This window comes from Halyomorpha halys, unplaced genomic scaffold (genome assembly GCF_000696795.3).
Source record: "Halyomorpha halys isolate HHAL.00 unplaced genomic scaffold, Hhal_1.1 Scaffold1535.1, whole genome shotgun sequence".
In the NCBI taxonomy this organism is placed as follows: Eukaryota; Metazoa; Arthropoda; class Insecta; order Hemiptera; family Pentatomidae; genus Halyomorpha; species Halyomorpha halys.
This window is the reverse complement of record NW_027110783.1, coordinates 144911-158403: the sequence shown is the minus strand read 5'-3', so window position 1 is coordinate 158403 and position 13493 is coordinate 144911. Positions and strand designations below refer to the sequence as shown.

Genomic DNA, 13493 nt, shown 5'->3' with positions numbered 1-13493 from the left:
AGAAACTAATGGGTTTGAGTGGTTAGAGAGTTTATAATGGAAGGATTGATATCAGGTTCGGGCTAGATCGGTTACATAGGGAAAATTAAAGTCTTTATGGGTGATTTCATTTGTGACAAAGTAAGGAGCATTAAGGATTTTACGAAGGATTTTGGATTGTAAGAATTGGACCCGAGAGGAATTCGAAGGTTTAGTAGAGCCCCAAAGCTCAACTCCGTATGTCCAGATAGGTCTTATTATTGTCATGTAGATCAGTCTTTTGTAATGTGTTGGACGTTTAGACCGTTAGTATAGTAAATGCTGTAATAGTCGGGATTAGTCGTAAGATTTGTAAATATCCATTGTATTAATTTCGGCTCAACAACGATAGAGTGCTGTTCCAGAAAACTGACAACAAAGTCTTATACACATTCACATTACTTAATACTAAAGTAATGTAATTAACGAACAATTAATAACACGAACAGCTCAGCTGCTTAACGAAGAGCTTAAAGAAAGATAAACCAAGAAAAGTCAAGCCGTAAAAAGAAATGAATTACGAATAAGAATTAGAGCTTTTGTGTCAATTATTAAATTGTGAATTAGTTTTATTACTAATTAAAAAATTACTTTAAGACTTTTTTAAATAATCATTGATACAAATAAAAACCTAAAAATAAGTTGCATTATTAGCACCGAATAAATTCTTATAAGTAGGGTTTTATTTATTCAATTATTTACACAGAACAATTATCTATTCAATTATCAATTATCTACATATAAATCTTAATTTTTAAAAATATTAAATTTAAAATAATATGTTTAAAAGTAGTAAAACCAAATTACTTCTCTGCATTTATGTGATTCCATGTCGTACAGTAAATAAAAAACATCATCGAATTAAAATGATCGTTACAAGGAAATGATGAAATAAATTAATAAATAAGAAAGTATTCGAATTGACCTAACTTGACATGAAAATCGAATGTTAACAACCTTCAATAAACAGAAATCCAACATTGTAGGGATTATACAATTAAGATTGTATTGTATGTATATATAAATTATATTTGATTATTATATCTGTATTTATCTTCAAAAAATCATGTGGACTAGTAAAACTGAATAAATTGGTATAATTAAGAGATTGTATGTTCTATTAAACATATACCTACCGGTATATATACAGGCATAAACATTAATTTAAAAAAAAAGTTAATAGTAAAATAAATTTTTTTTTTTAGTATTTATTCGATTCTATATTACATAAAAAAACAAATAATAAGGAATCAAGAACCTCGTTATCAGACAATAATTAATAATTAGCAATATTAAATTTAACAACCATATTTTTTTTTGTTTCAAGAGTTAACATAACTGATAACCTCAATCATTTCTTTGGTATAAAAGGCAGTTAATATTAAGGAAGTTACATTTGAGTTGCTCGTCTCAAATTAATAACATTTGGTAAGTAAATAATATTTTCTAAAACTACGGCAATTGAAAATTAATTAGCAGCTAATAAGTTTATTATTTATTCGATTTGATCACTAATTTGAATTATTATCACAGAAAATGCTTTTCAAAGCTTTGTTCCTTGCCGCCTTCTTGGCTTTGGCTGCATCTGAAAATTTTCCATTGGTAAGAATATTTTAATTATGTTTTAAAAATGACAATAATAATTATTTATACTGAATTATTTTATCTTTTTTTAATTACAGTACCCGCAGAACCAGAACGGGCCCCAAAACTATGGACTTTATTTGGATCAGCTGAGATATTTCCAGGGACCTTACCCTACCCCATACCAAGTACCATACGCCCTTCAGTACCAAGGATATCCATTCCAATACCAAGGATTCCAATTCCAGTACCCAGGACAATACCCATTCCAGTACCCCTGGACCAATGGACTGTACCCATCCCAGTACCAAGGACAATACCAAGGTCCATTCACATACCCTTTCCAGACCCCATACACTTACCCATTCCAGGGTCTGTACGGTAACCAGAACAAATTCTTTGGTGTAAGTTTATTATTTTTTTTTTTTTTTTGTCGGTTTAAAACTTTTTAAGTTATATTTTTATTTTATTTATTTTTTTTTTCATTTCAGTTCCCTTACTACTTCAACCAACAAGCTGTCGCTTAAACTATGAAGGAGTATTTCTGATCGATCAATTCTGCAAATTTCTATTAAACATGGCAACCAAAATACGCCTACCTTTTATTTTAGAATAACTAGAATTCAATGTCATCATAAAAAAAAAAATAACACTTTTCTGAAGTTTAAATAAATAAAATCCACTATTACATTAATATTGTATTTTTTATTATTTATGTCCTTATACCATTATATCATTTATAATTTAAATATCATATACTATATGATTCGTTTATGCTTTTAATCACTATGTATTATTCTTGATTAACAATTGTTGAATTGTGGTTTATAAACAAATTTTTTTTCACTTGAATTTTTCAGTTGCTTATATTTTTTTTTAATAACGTTTTTTAAGATATATATTTCATTATTGAAAGATGAGATCAAATTTTCAATAATAAGAAAGATTTATAATTATTGTTTATTGATTTCGTGTGAATTGTTTATTACTTTTTTATCATTAACTTATAAATTTGTTCTTTTCGATTATGATATTATGTATTTACTCATGAGACTATCGATTTTTAAAAATAAACTGAGGAGTAAAGGAGAAACTTTATAAGATATATCATTCCATTGTCTGAAAGATCTACAAGAATTTATTCAATATGGAGAGCTCTGTATCCTTAAATATTTTTTCATTTATAATTATATCACTCATGAACAAATTTATAAATTATTTATTTCATTTAGTATTGAATATTTGTCAATAGATGCTTAAACACCAAGTAGTAAAAATAAGTAAAGCCGTTGTACTTCTTAAAATGCTCTACGCGGTGCATCCGACTATAAAAAGTTGACATTAAAATTTGTAAGGGCCACTGTATTCTATCATTTGAGGCTCTGATACTAATAACAGCATTATTGTTAATTAAAATAAGATTTAAAAAGCGCACTACCTTATTTAACATCTGGAAAGGAAAGCTTTTTTAAATTCGTAAACTAGACGACAAATTACCACTGATGTTAATTTTTTAAATCAGTAAGGACAGTGATAATATCCATGTGCATGAAATAACTTAGCTGAGGAAATTTCGTTATCGAAACTGATAGAGCAAATAAGTAAAGATACAATAAAATTACACATAATAATAATAAACACTTAAAAAAAATCAAACTAGAATCGGTGACAATTTCTGACATTTATGATAATTGGATTCTTCAAATTACATATAACTTAACTCCCAAAGATACAGAAAAATTTTTCACTTTACAATGGTTAATGACACATTCAGGAATTGATAAGTAAATTACATTGTTGAATAAACAGCTAAAATTTATATGTATAAAAACTATTAAGTATCTCATAATGAGGTGTAGATAGTTGACCGTAGATTAATGCTTGAAGAAGTTTGTCGGGGGGGGGTGCGGTCAGCAAAGAACAACATAAATAAACAAAACCATATTTATTTATTTTATGCCAGGGTATAAAATAAATAAATATGGTTTTGTTTATTTATGTTTTTCTTTGCTGACCGCACCCCCCCCCCGAAAGATAGGCCTAATGTGTGTAATCCTTACCATTGTACCAAATTTCTACAGATTTATACCTCAGATAACAATAAAATAACAATTATTTTTATCTCAAAGCAGCGTTTTATTCATTACCAATACCTTAGAAGAGAGGAATATTTCACCTAATTCTGCAAGAGTCATTAAATCAATATATCAAGACCCAAAAGGTATAGTATGCCTCATTCTGCTAGGGAATGAAGCAGGGTGAGTCTTAGAACTTTCCTATTTAATATTGTGATGGACCAGGTATGGAAAATATGCAAAAGAAGAATTTTTAGAGGAGTAATCAAACTTGCTCCTAGTGCTAGTACACAGTTTCATTTATAAAGATAATATAGTGGTGATTGCAGATGGACCATTAGTCAGAAGAACTGAAAAGGAAAGGATTGTGTATGAATCCTTGACAAAGCGAAATCATGCATATCAGAAGGTTTGAACAACAGCTGGCAATTAATTCCCTAGGACAGAACTTATAAATAGTGGAACATTTTTATTATCTAAGTTTAGATGGATAAATAAACGATGAGATATTGAACCGAATAAAAAGAGCAAACGCTGCATTCTTCCAAATGTTTTCAGTGCTGACAGGCAAACGGGAAATAGCAAAGGAACAAAGTTGCACCTGTTTATGTAAATATTCTTAGCCTTCTCTAACTTATAGGTCAGAAAGCTTGATAATTCTTAAGAAACATTCAAGCCAATATATGGCAGTGAAAATACGATCCTTAAGAAAAGTGGGAGAAGTGGGATCTGATATTAAAGTACTCGAGGAACGCCTATTTAAATTGAATGGGTAGGATGAGAGGCGAAGGTTCACTGACTGGTGCAAGCAAAATCCACAGGAAAGTGCTCTGATGAAAGCCAAGGCTTACCTACAACGAAAGCAATGATGAGCTTGGAAAGGAACTATACTGCTTACAAGATCAACTTCAAAGAAAGGCTCTGAACAGAGAAACATATAAGAAATGAACTAAGGCTACTCCATGCCTAACATCGCTAAGGAGATATTGAAAGAAAAAAAATAACAATTACTGATTATAAAGAGGAACGATAAATAATTGCAACAGTAATAAAATAGAAAAACTGCTGACAGAGCATAAGACTGCTGACAGAAAATTTTAAAAGGTACATTATACAAAGAAACATTTGAGAAGATGAACAAATAAAAAAATTTAAAAATTTACTTTATGATTGTTATTTATTTAATTTAGTAAAAAAGTATAATTCTAATCATCGAAAAATGGCGTGAGGAAATTTTTTTTTGTGAATTAAAAAGAGTTTACTTAAATTTATATTAACTGTGAGCTATAACTCATTGAAAGGATGTGTTCTATAGTGTTGTTTATTTTTTCAACTAATTCAGTTCTGTTTATTTCTTTTTATGTATTGTTCTATTTTTTTTATTTCTTACTTTATTTTACAATTTATTACTTTACTTTTGTTGAACATTATATGCATAATATGTAAAATTCTTTTCATCATTCATGTTTTGTCATCATAAATCATGTATGTTTTATGCATTAATCTAAGTCTTTTAAATAGTTCTTATAAGAGATTACCATGAAGAAACGGATTAAAAAATGAAATTTAATAATTCACTGGCTCATTACCAGTGATGCGGCGAGAGGGATTCGCTGGGATCTTTTGAGCTCTGCTCTACCCCTCACACGTGGGGGATAGAGTGGGCTCAGGGATCCTCAGGTCGATTGTGTAAATATTGTATATATTATTTTATCATTATGTCATTTTAATTATTTATTTTTCATACAGATAGTATGATTATGTTCATCTTGTTTATTCTTTTGTTTGTATATATTTTCAGAGAGTTGTTTTTTTAATTTAATTTTATTTTATTTATTTATTTTTTTTTATTTTAGTATGTATGAGATCATTATCACTATTACCTATTGTCCACAACTTTGTGGCCGATTGTAATATCTATAATAAATAATTATATATAAATATCAATAAATAAATCTATCAATCAAAAAAATAATTCACTTTAGTTATTTCTGCATTTATATTTACTAACTAGATTTTCACATTCATTTTATAATTTCTCCTTTATTTTTACTTAATTTTAATATTACTTTTCTCATACAGCCTTTATCTTCTTATAGTTCTTGAACCACTCATGTCTGTTAACACTATAATGTGTCCATAATGTTAGCTGTTTTCTTATTTTCTAATCATTCTATATATCCCTTTATCCGTTAGTTGTTATCTTCTTTTTATGTTTTTAGCCCTAATAAAGGCTAGAAATTCTGGCCGAAATGTTGGCATTAATAAATGTAGTTGTTGTTGGTTGGGGCTTTTGGGCGTAAAACCCTGAGGTCATCAACGCCCACGTTTCTCACTTTATAATTCTATTTCAAGATTTTAAATTCTTTAATTGCTCAATAAGTTTGAATAATTACTTATTTTAGATTTTTTAATAAATATGACAAACTTTTGGGTTTAGATCTTATTCAAAACATAAATATAAAATTAAAACCATTTCTATGTTATTTTGGTCATCATTCTGGGCATCCGAAACACTCGGTCCCACTCCCATTATTATTTCCCAATCTACGTAAGTTCATGCAATAGAAATGGCATTCCTCAAATATGTGACTGACTGTAAGTACACTGTTGCAGTATTGACATTTTGGCGGTGGTTGCTTATTGATCAAATATGCATGAGTTAAGTTTGTATGACCTATTCTCAATCTGGCAATAGCTACTTCGTCCCTCCGATTGGAACGGTTTGATGTGGCCCATGGTTTAATCGTTTTTTTAATAGTTTTTAATTTGCTTGGCGGACTTTCATTCCACATGGTTTGCCAACTAGCTAATATTTTATTTTTCATCGGGGGACTTATTTCTTGGGGTGTCAGAATGGCCCCGCCCCGACCCAGAAGGGCAAGTGCTTGTTTGGCTGCAATGTCCGCCAGTTCATTTCCAGCGATCCCCTGGTGACAATAAATGTAGTAATTTTATACTTATTTGTGTCATTAACTGACCACACCTAATGATGAATAATTTAATGTCTAATTTCTAATAAAAATTAGTTTGGCGATTGTTATTTATGATATTACTTATTGACTGCTTATTATTTCGTAAATTAAAAAGGATAATGAGGATAAAAATAGTATTAAATATTAATGTAATTATATATTTTATTGTGTTTCAAAATTTAATAACAGTTTTTTTTTTTACATGAATTATTCTGTCACATCCGGTTATTCTTTCATGAAGTTTATACCACTTTCGGTTGTTATGATTCATAGACGTTGTAGACTTGATCGTTTAGAAATAATCTAATTTTTTTAAGCGGCAGCCTGCTGGTTGAAGTAGTAGGGGAACTGAAATTGCAAATAAATAAAAAGTTATTTACAAGAATAATTTAAAACATTATGGATTAAGTAAAGGATACAATCAACTTACTCCAAAGAATCGATTTTGGTTACCGTACAGACCCTGGAATGGGTAGGTGTATGGGCCCTGGAAAGGGTATGTGAATGGACCTTGGTATTGTCCTTGGTACTGGGTTGGGTACAGTCCATTGGTCCAGGGGTACTGGAATGGGTATTGTCCTGGGTACTGGAATTGGAATCCTTGGTATTGGAATGGATATCCTTGGTACTGAAGGGCGTATGGTACTTGGTATGGGGTAGGATAAGGTCCTTGGAAATATCTTAGCTGATCCAAATAAAGTCCATAATTTTGGGCCCCGTTCTGGTTCTGTGGGTACTGTAATTAAAAAAGATAAAATAATTCAGTAGAAATAATTATTATTGTTGTTTTTAAAACGTAATTAAAATATTCCTACCAAAGGAAAATTTTCAGATGCAGCCAAAGCCAAGAAGGCGGCAAGGAACAAGGCTTTAAAAAACATTTTCTGAAAAAGAAGTGCAATAAAAGACCACCTTAGTCAAATTTATAAGAATAAAATTATAACACACACAATACAAGTTAACTTTTGATTACATTTCTGTGGGAAATACAGAAGACTTACCAAGCGTTGGTAATTTGAGACGAGCAACTCAAACTGTAACGTCCTGAATACTAACGACCTTTTATATAGGCAAAAGGTTTGAGATAATTGTGTGGAAAAAACAAAACAAAAACACAAGATAACTACTTTTGTCCTTAATTGGATTTTATTTTCTGATAAGAGCTAAGTGTATTCTATAATTTGATTTTTTTTTCTATTTTAATATTTACTTGCTATTATTCTGGAGATAAAAATAGTAAATAAATTAATGCTAATTGGTCAGAAAGTAAAAAGAAATTATAAGTTTATTCGAAAAATTAATTTTTGAAATTATTAATCTCTTGTAATATTGTTTAATTTTGATTTGAGGTTCTAATTAAACTATCATTTGTATTTTTTTGTAAACGGGCTAGAAAAAAAAAACTAATTATATTGAATCCTTTGAAAGACACTATTTACTCCATAAATGGAAGTCTTTTTTTTTGGTCCAAAAACCAATGCTGGTTGAACAAAAAAACTACATCAGAAAAAGTAGTACATTGTAACTAAATTTACCTTCAACCAGCAATCACTTACTTTAGCTTATTGTCAATATTATTCTGTTTAGAAAAAATAATATTCTAACGAATTATGGGGGGAAATCGGGCTTAAAAGTACCGGCGATGCTGAAAACGTCAATTCATCAAAAACTTCAGTTATGTTTTATGACCAAAGCCCTATTTTATTATAATTTACATTAGTGTAATTATTATCATTGGTATAAGTACCAAAAATTATTTTGAAGCAGCTGATCTCAGATAAACTCACTTCCTCATGGAGAAAATTTTTCACCTTATTTTCTATTATAACTTAAATTTCAATAATAATTAAAAAAAATTGAAGTGCATTTTGAAAATGATCAAGAGGTAATTTGTCTATCTGAGTCTCGTAATTTAATAACATTTTTATCAATTTAACGTTATTACAACTTCTTATTTAATTATTTTTATTTTTCCCAGGAATACAAATAAATAGCTCTTAGACTTATGATAATTTGAGTTACATAAGAATCATGTCGTAATTCATACGTTATAAATAATAGAAAAACATGAAATTCAATTTCTAAATGTAATAGTAATAAAAATATTCTTTATTTATTCTGGGACTAGTCCCTTTAGAATAATATTACGGGCAACAAAAATAGGCATTAGTGCCTTAGGGTATAACACAAAATTTAAAAAATAAAAATCAACTTATAATAAAATATAACTTATCATAAAATAATAAGTTGAAATAAAAAAATAAATAAACATCAATATTTAACAGAACATAATATGTAAAATGAAAAAAAGAAAAGAAAACAGACAAAACCAAACCATACATCATCTTATAAACCATAGGATGACTAACTTCTAATAATATAAATACAAAAGAATTAAACCCAAATTAACTGAAAATAATTAACAAAAAGGAACAATTATCATTTATGTAAATATTTACATGTTAAAAAAAAATTGAAAAGATCAAAGTTAGAAAAATAATAATAATAAAAATAAAATAAGAAGGAAAACCAATTATAATAAAATAAATCCTCTAACAAATCAGAAATCTTAGTGTATACTCTTTTAATAATAAAATTTAAAAAAATTATTATACGAACATATATACTTTTTTACAAATTTCTTATAGATAATGAAAACATCTAATAATATTACCGTTAATAATTATTTAAATGAAAAATAGAATACGATTATAATAAATTTCTTGATTTGGAAAAACTTCCATTCCATCCAAAAATCCATTCCCAAATTTGAAATGTAAAATAAGACCTCAAAGAGGACCTGGCGCTTTTTTCACACACATTAACTCTTTGACGTAAATGCTTTTTATAAACGTCCAGTCTTAAGCAGTGTAGAATGACGCAGTACACACACTACATTGTCTCGTTTTCCAGTGAATTGGTCTTATAAAGCATAAAGGAAGGTAGATTGGATTTTGGAAAATGAAAATTGGCACAAAAGGCAGTTCTTCATGATTCTCCCAGAACTGTAAGGAGGTTTTAAATTATTTATGTTCGCAATGTAGATATCCTTAAATCTGAATACAATAAATAATATTTAATGATAATATAATCCGAATACAGCAGTATGCCGATTGCAGGAAACTTCCTCAGATTGTCTTAAGCATAAAGCCTTTAAGATGATCTAAGGAGCGGCATTGTTCTCTTAGATGTTTAATGGAGACAAGGACCCCCTAGCAACCACGAAAAAAACTTCATGAAACTCTGAAGGGTTCAAAGTCTAATCAAGATGAAGCTCTTTATGAGTTTGAAATCTGGAAATAGCGGCAGTTTAAGATTACGCAACATGAGAGACAACACAGAAATTATAATATTCAAAATGGGTGACCAAATAAAACAACTTACTAAATGCAAAGTATCACAGTCCTTTCTATCCGATCTAGGTTTCATAATGTTTAAAAATTTATTTGTCGATAGATCAACAATAAACATTTATTAAAGGTGAAACATCAGTAACTATGATAAAATATTTAAGTGCACTTAACAACAGCATGCTGGCAAATTTATGCCTCTCTAAATGTTTTATGGAAGTTACCAAAATATATTCTAAAAAAATGTAGAAATCTTAATTAATTAGTTAATTTTGAAAAGTTATGTTTCAGAATTAAGCAAGAACTACCTTTATTTATTATGGATTTATAAAAAAAAATCATCATTATTTATATCTTTTTTTATTTATATTTGGTGGAAAGCTGCTAAGGACAGGAATGTCTGGAAGAAGAAATGGAAGGAACTCGCCTCCCAATAGGGCTGGTCACCCCGGGAAGTGCTCACTATTACTCCCGAAAGGGAAGGCCTATGCAGGAAAGAATACAGAAAGATGGAAAGAAAATTGATAGAAGTTAATGTTTTGTCAACTAATATATATATATAATTATTTTTTCTCTCTATCTTCTTTAAATGTTTTTTGAAATCCTCAGAAACCCTTAAATTTTAGTGTATAGGAACGCCCAACAAACCATCCAAAGATATATAATGGAACTAAGAAGGCTTAACACAAAATATTTCTATTAAGTATAAAGATTCAAATATAATCTCTCAAAGAAAATCTGAAAAAGTAAATTGTGAACTGTTCAATTGAAAAATCTGAAAAATCTCCTATGCATATCAAACTTACCGACAGTAAAAACAAATATTGATTTTATTATATTAAATATAAATAAAGTAGTTAAACGTTTTTTGAACTACACAGCATACTTATTCTAATCTGATCGGACATTTTTTTTAATCTTGTAATACATAGCCATAACAATATATAATAATAGAATACGATTTTTTTTCTTTTTGTTTCAGCACTTTGCTTCTTTTATTTTATTTATTTTTTTGATAATTTTATACAACTTGAATGGAACTAGGATACAACTTCAATGTGAGTGCTATTTTCCAAATAACGAGAAATATAATTGTTTTATTATTATTATTATTACTATGACAAATTATATAAAACTATTATATATACAGATAGCAAACAAGTCTATTAGCATTTAAATTTAAATTAGTTAAATGTTGTTCAAGATCGTCTAAATAAAACTAGCAGTTTCCATTGTGTTTGACGATTAAAATTCACGTAATGCTGATATCTCATTAATTGGTAAAACTTCTCAACAATTGTATCTGAGGATCTGTTTATAGATGTGTATTTTATACACTGATGTCTACTATGACTCAGACTGAAGCTAGTAAAAAGTACTATTATGTAGTTTATAACGTTTATCATCGTAGAAGTAGCCACTTTACATGACATTTTGGAAAATTCACCAAATTTTAATTATTATTATTTGGAAAAAAATATTGGTTTTTAAAAGTGTGTATTTCAGGAATTATTGAATGTAAAGAATTAATTAGGACACTTTAACTAAAATGGTTATTTATATATTTTTATGTGAGAGAGGCAAGGGCCATATTGAACCTTCAATGAAAAATGAGTGATGATTGGTATGTATCAAAATAAAGTGTATTTCAGATTTCAATATTTTCAAAAAATTCAATATCTAGTTTTTTTAGAAAATTTACTGTCCTCATTGTATAGTACAATAAATTTTATATTATATTTTAGTCTAAACTAATTTTTTTTATTAATTTAATAATATTTACAACTATATTCACATAAAAATACATCTAGTAAACTTGATGTTTTGATGTAAGGTCACAATTATATCATACAGGCATGTAGAGAAACTCTCCATTGGTAGTACTCTAATAATATTTCTAGATTAGATGATCTCGAGACCATCTTCTTTTCCGGTGTCTCGGAGGATTTTCATGAATGGAAGAGGAAGTAAGGCTAGAAACTAGTGGGTTTGGGTGATTAGGGAGTTTATATTGGAATGATTGATATCTGGTTAGGGTTAGATCGGTACCTATGGAACATTCAGGTCTTTATGGATGGGTTTATTGGTGACAAAGTAGGAGGATCAAGGATTTTGGATTCTAAGGATTGGATACGAGAGGAATTCGAAGGTTTAGTGAAGCCCCAAAGCTCAATCCGTCCAGACAGATCTTATTATAGTCATGTAGATCAGTCTTTTGTGTGATGATTACAAGTTAGTCGTTGGTCCAGTTTTAGTCCAAATCAGCGGATCTGTTCGACAGGGGTAAAAATAAAATTGAATTATTTTCTAACAGAGCATTGCGCAAACTTCTGTGAGAAAATAATTAAAAGTTTCACAAATCAGTTGGCCACCATTTTTTATTCTGGTGTGATTATGGTTGCAAGCGTTAGTTTTTTCGCTATTTAAAAACATAATTTATTAAGTTAAAAAATTATTGTTTTATGTAAATAAAATATAATAAAATTTTAGTCACGTTTTCCGCCCATGGCTCTTAGAACTGTAAGGTAAACAAGTTGTCTGAGAATCTGACAAAGTACACGAAGGGGATTGCCTGAGACTGAAGATGACATTGTGTATAATCGTTAATTACAAGGATTGCATCAATGTCTGTTCCTGTAGTTCCATTCCTTCCACAACCTTACTTTGTTTATTTTCAATTAATATATAACTACCAATCAGAGTAATCGTGGAAAAGAAAGATCTTCAGCCAACTTCGTACGAAAATAAAATTGTAAGAATACAATTATCTAAATTTATAAATTTATTATTTATAATAGTTTTAATTTCTAAATACATATATATATATATATATACACACACATTTCAACATCATTTGCGTAACATTAAGCCTTTGGGCATTTTCAAACCTTTTTTTCTACTTTTTACAAACCAGTTACTTTGGAAGTGTTCGTTGACAGTTGTACGTCATTTTTCTTAGGGATCTTGATTTACAATAAATTAGTTAATATAAATAAATAATTAATAAATTACACGCATTGTCTTTAAAACTATTTATTACAACTATATTCCAATGTGTTTTTTATTTCCTATCTTGGGAATTTTTTTTTTGTATTTATGTTACTAATTTGGAAAACATTAAATTATTTTTGAATTACCATAAAGACCTGTGGATTGTCAAGTTTGTTTTTCCTTTATCCATAATTCAACATTCTCCAACAGCGCAAAATGAGACTGCTATTGCTATTTTAGTGCTCTCTGTTGGGATTTAATTATTTTCGCTAGTGAGATGAAGGCCAGTTTGTTATTTATTCAGTTTATTTAGAAGTTTGTCATATGGTACATTTAAATTAATTGTGCCCATTTTGTTGTTTATTGCATCATATTTATTTTTAGTTATTATTATGGCTTCTAAAAGCTTTTTTCTACAGCTATTCTTTTGTTGATTGAGTATTTATACGTCCTTAAAATCAAAATATTGTTCTTTTTTGTGATAATATTTTTTTTTTTAT

At 28.7% G+C, this 13493-nt stretch overlaps 2 protein-coding genes across 2 annotated transcripts; one reads left to right on the top strand and one right to left on the bottom strand.

Moving 5' to 3' along the window:
• The first annotated feature begins 1415 nt into the window (after positions 1-1415).
• On the top strand, positions 1416-2296 carry LOC106689959 (uncharacterized). The gene is made up of 4 exons (XM_014435188.2): positions 1416-1446; positions 1552-1620; positions 1701-2006; positions 2094-2296. Exons 2-4 carry the CDS (start codon positions 1555-1557, stop codon positions 2127-2129), a joined length of 408 nt encoding a protein of 135 aa, XP_014290674.1. The 5' UTR covers positions 1416-1446; positions 1552-1554; the 3' UTR covers positions 2130-2296.
• Positions 2297-6794: 4498 nt separating this feature from the next.
• On the bottom strand, positions 6795-7735 carry LOC106689958 (uncharacterized). Its single transcript, XM_014435187.2, has 4 exons — positions 7654-7735; positions 7468-7536; positions 7083-7388; positions 6795-7000 (listed from the first exon to the last, which is right to left on the bottom strand). The coding sequence occupies exons 2-4, from the start codon at positions 7531-7533 to the stop codon at positions 6965-6967; spliced, it is 408 nt and encodes a 135-aa protein (XP_014290673.1). The 5' UTR covers positions 7534-7536; positions 7654-7735; the 3' UTR covers positions 6795-6964.
• Between the last annotated feature and the right edge of the window lie 5758 nt (positions 7736-13493).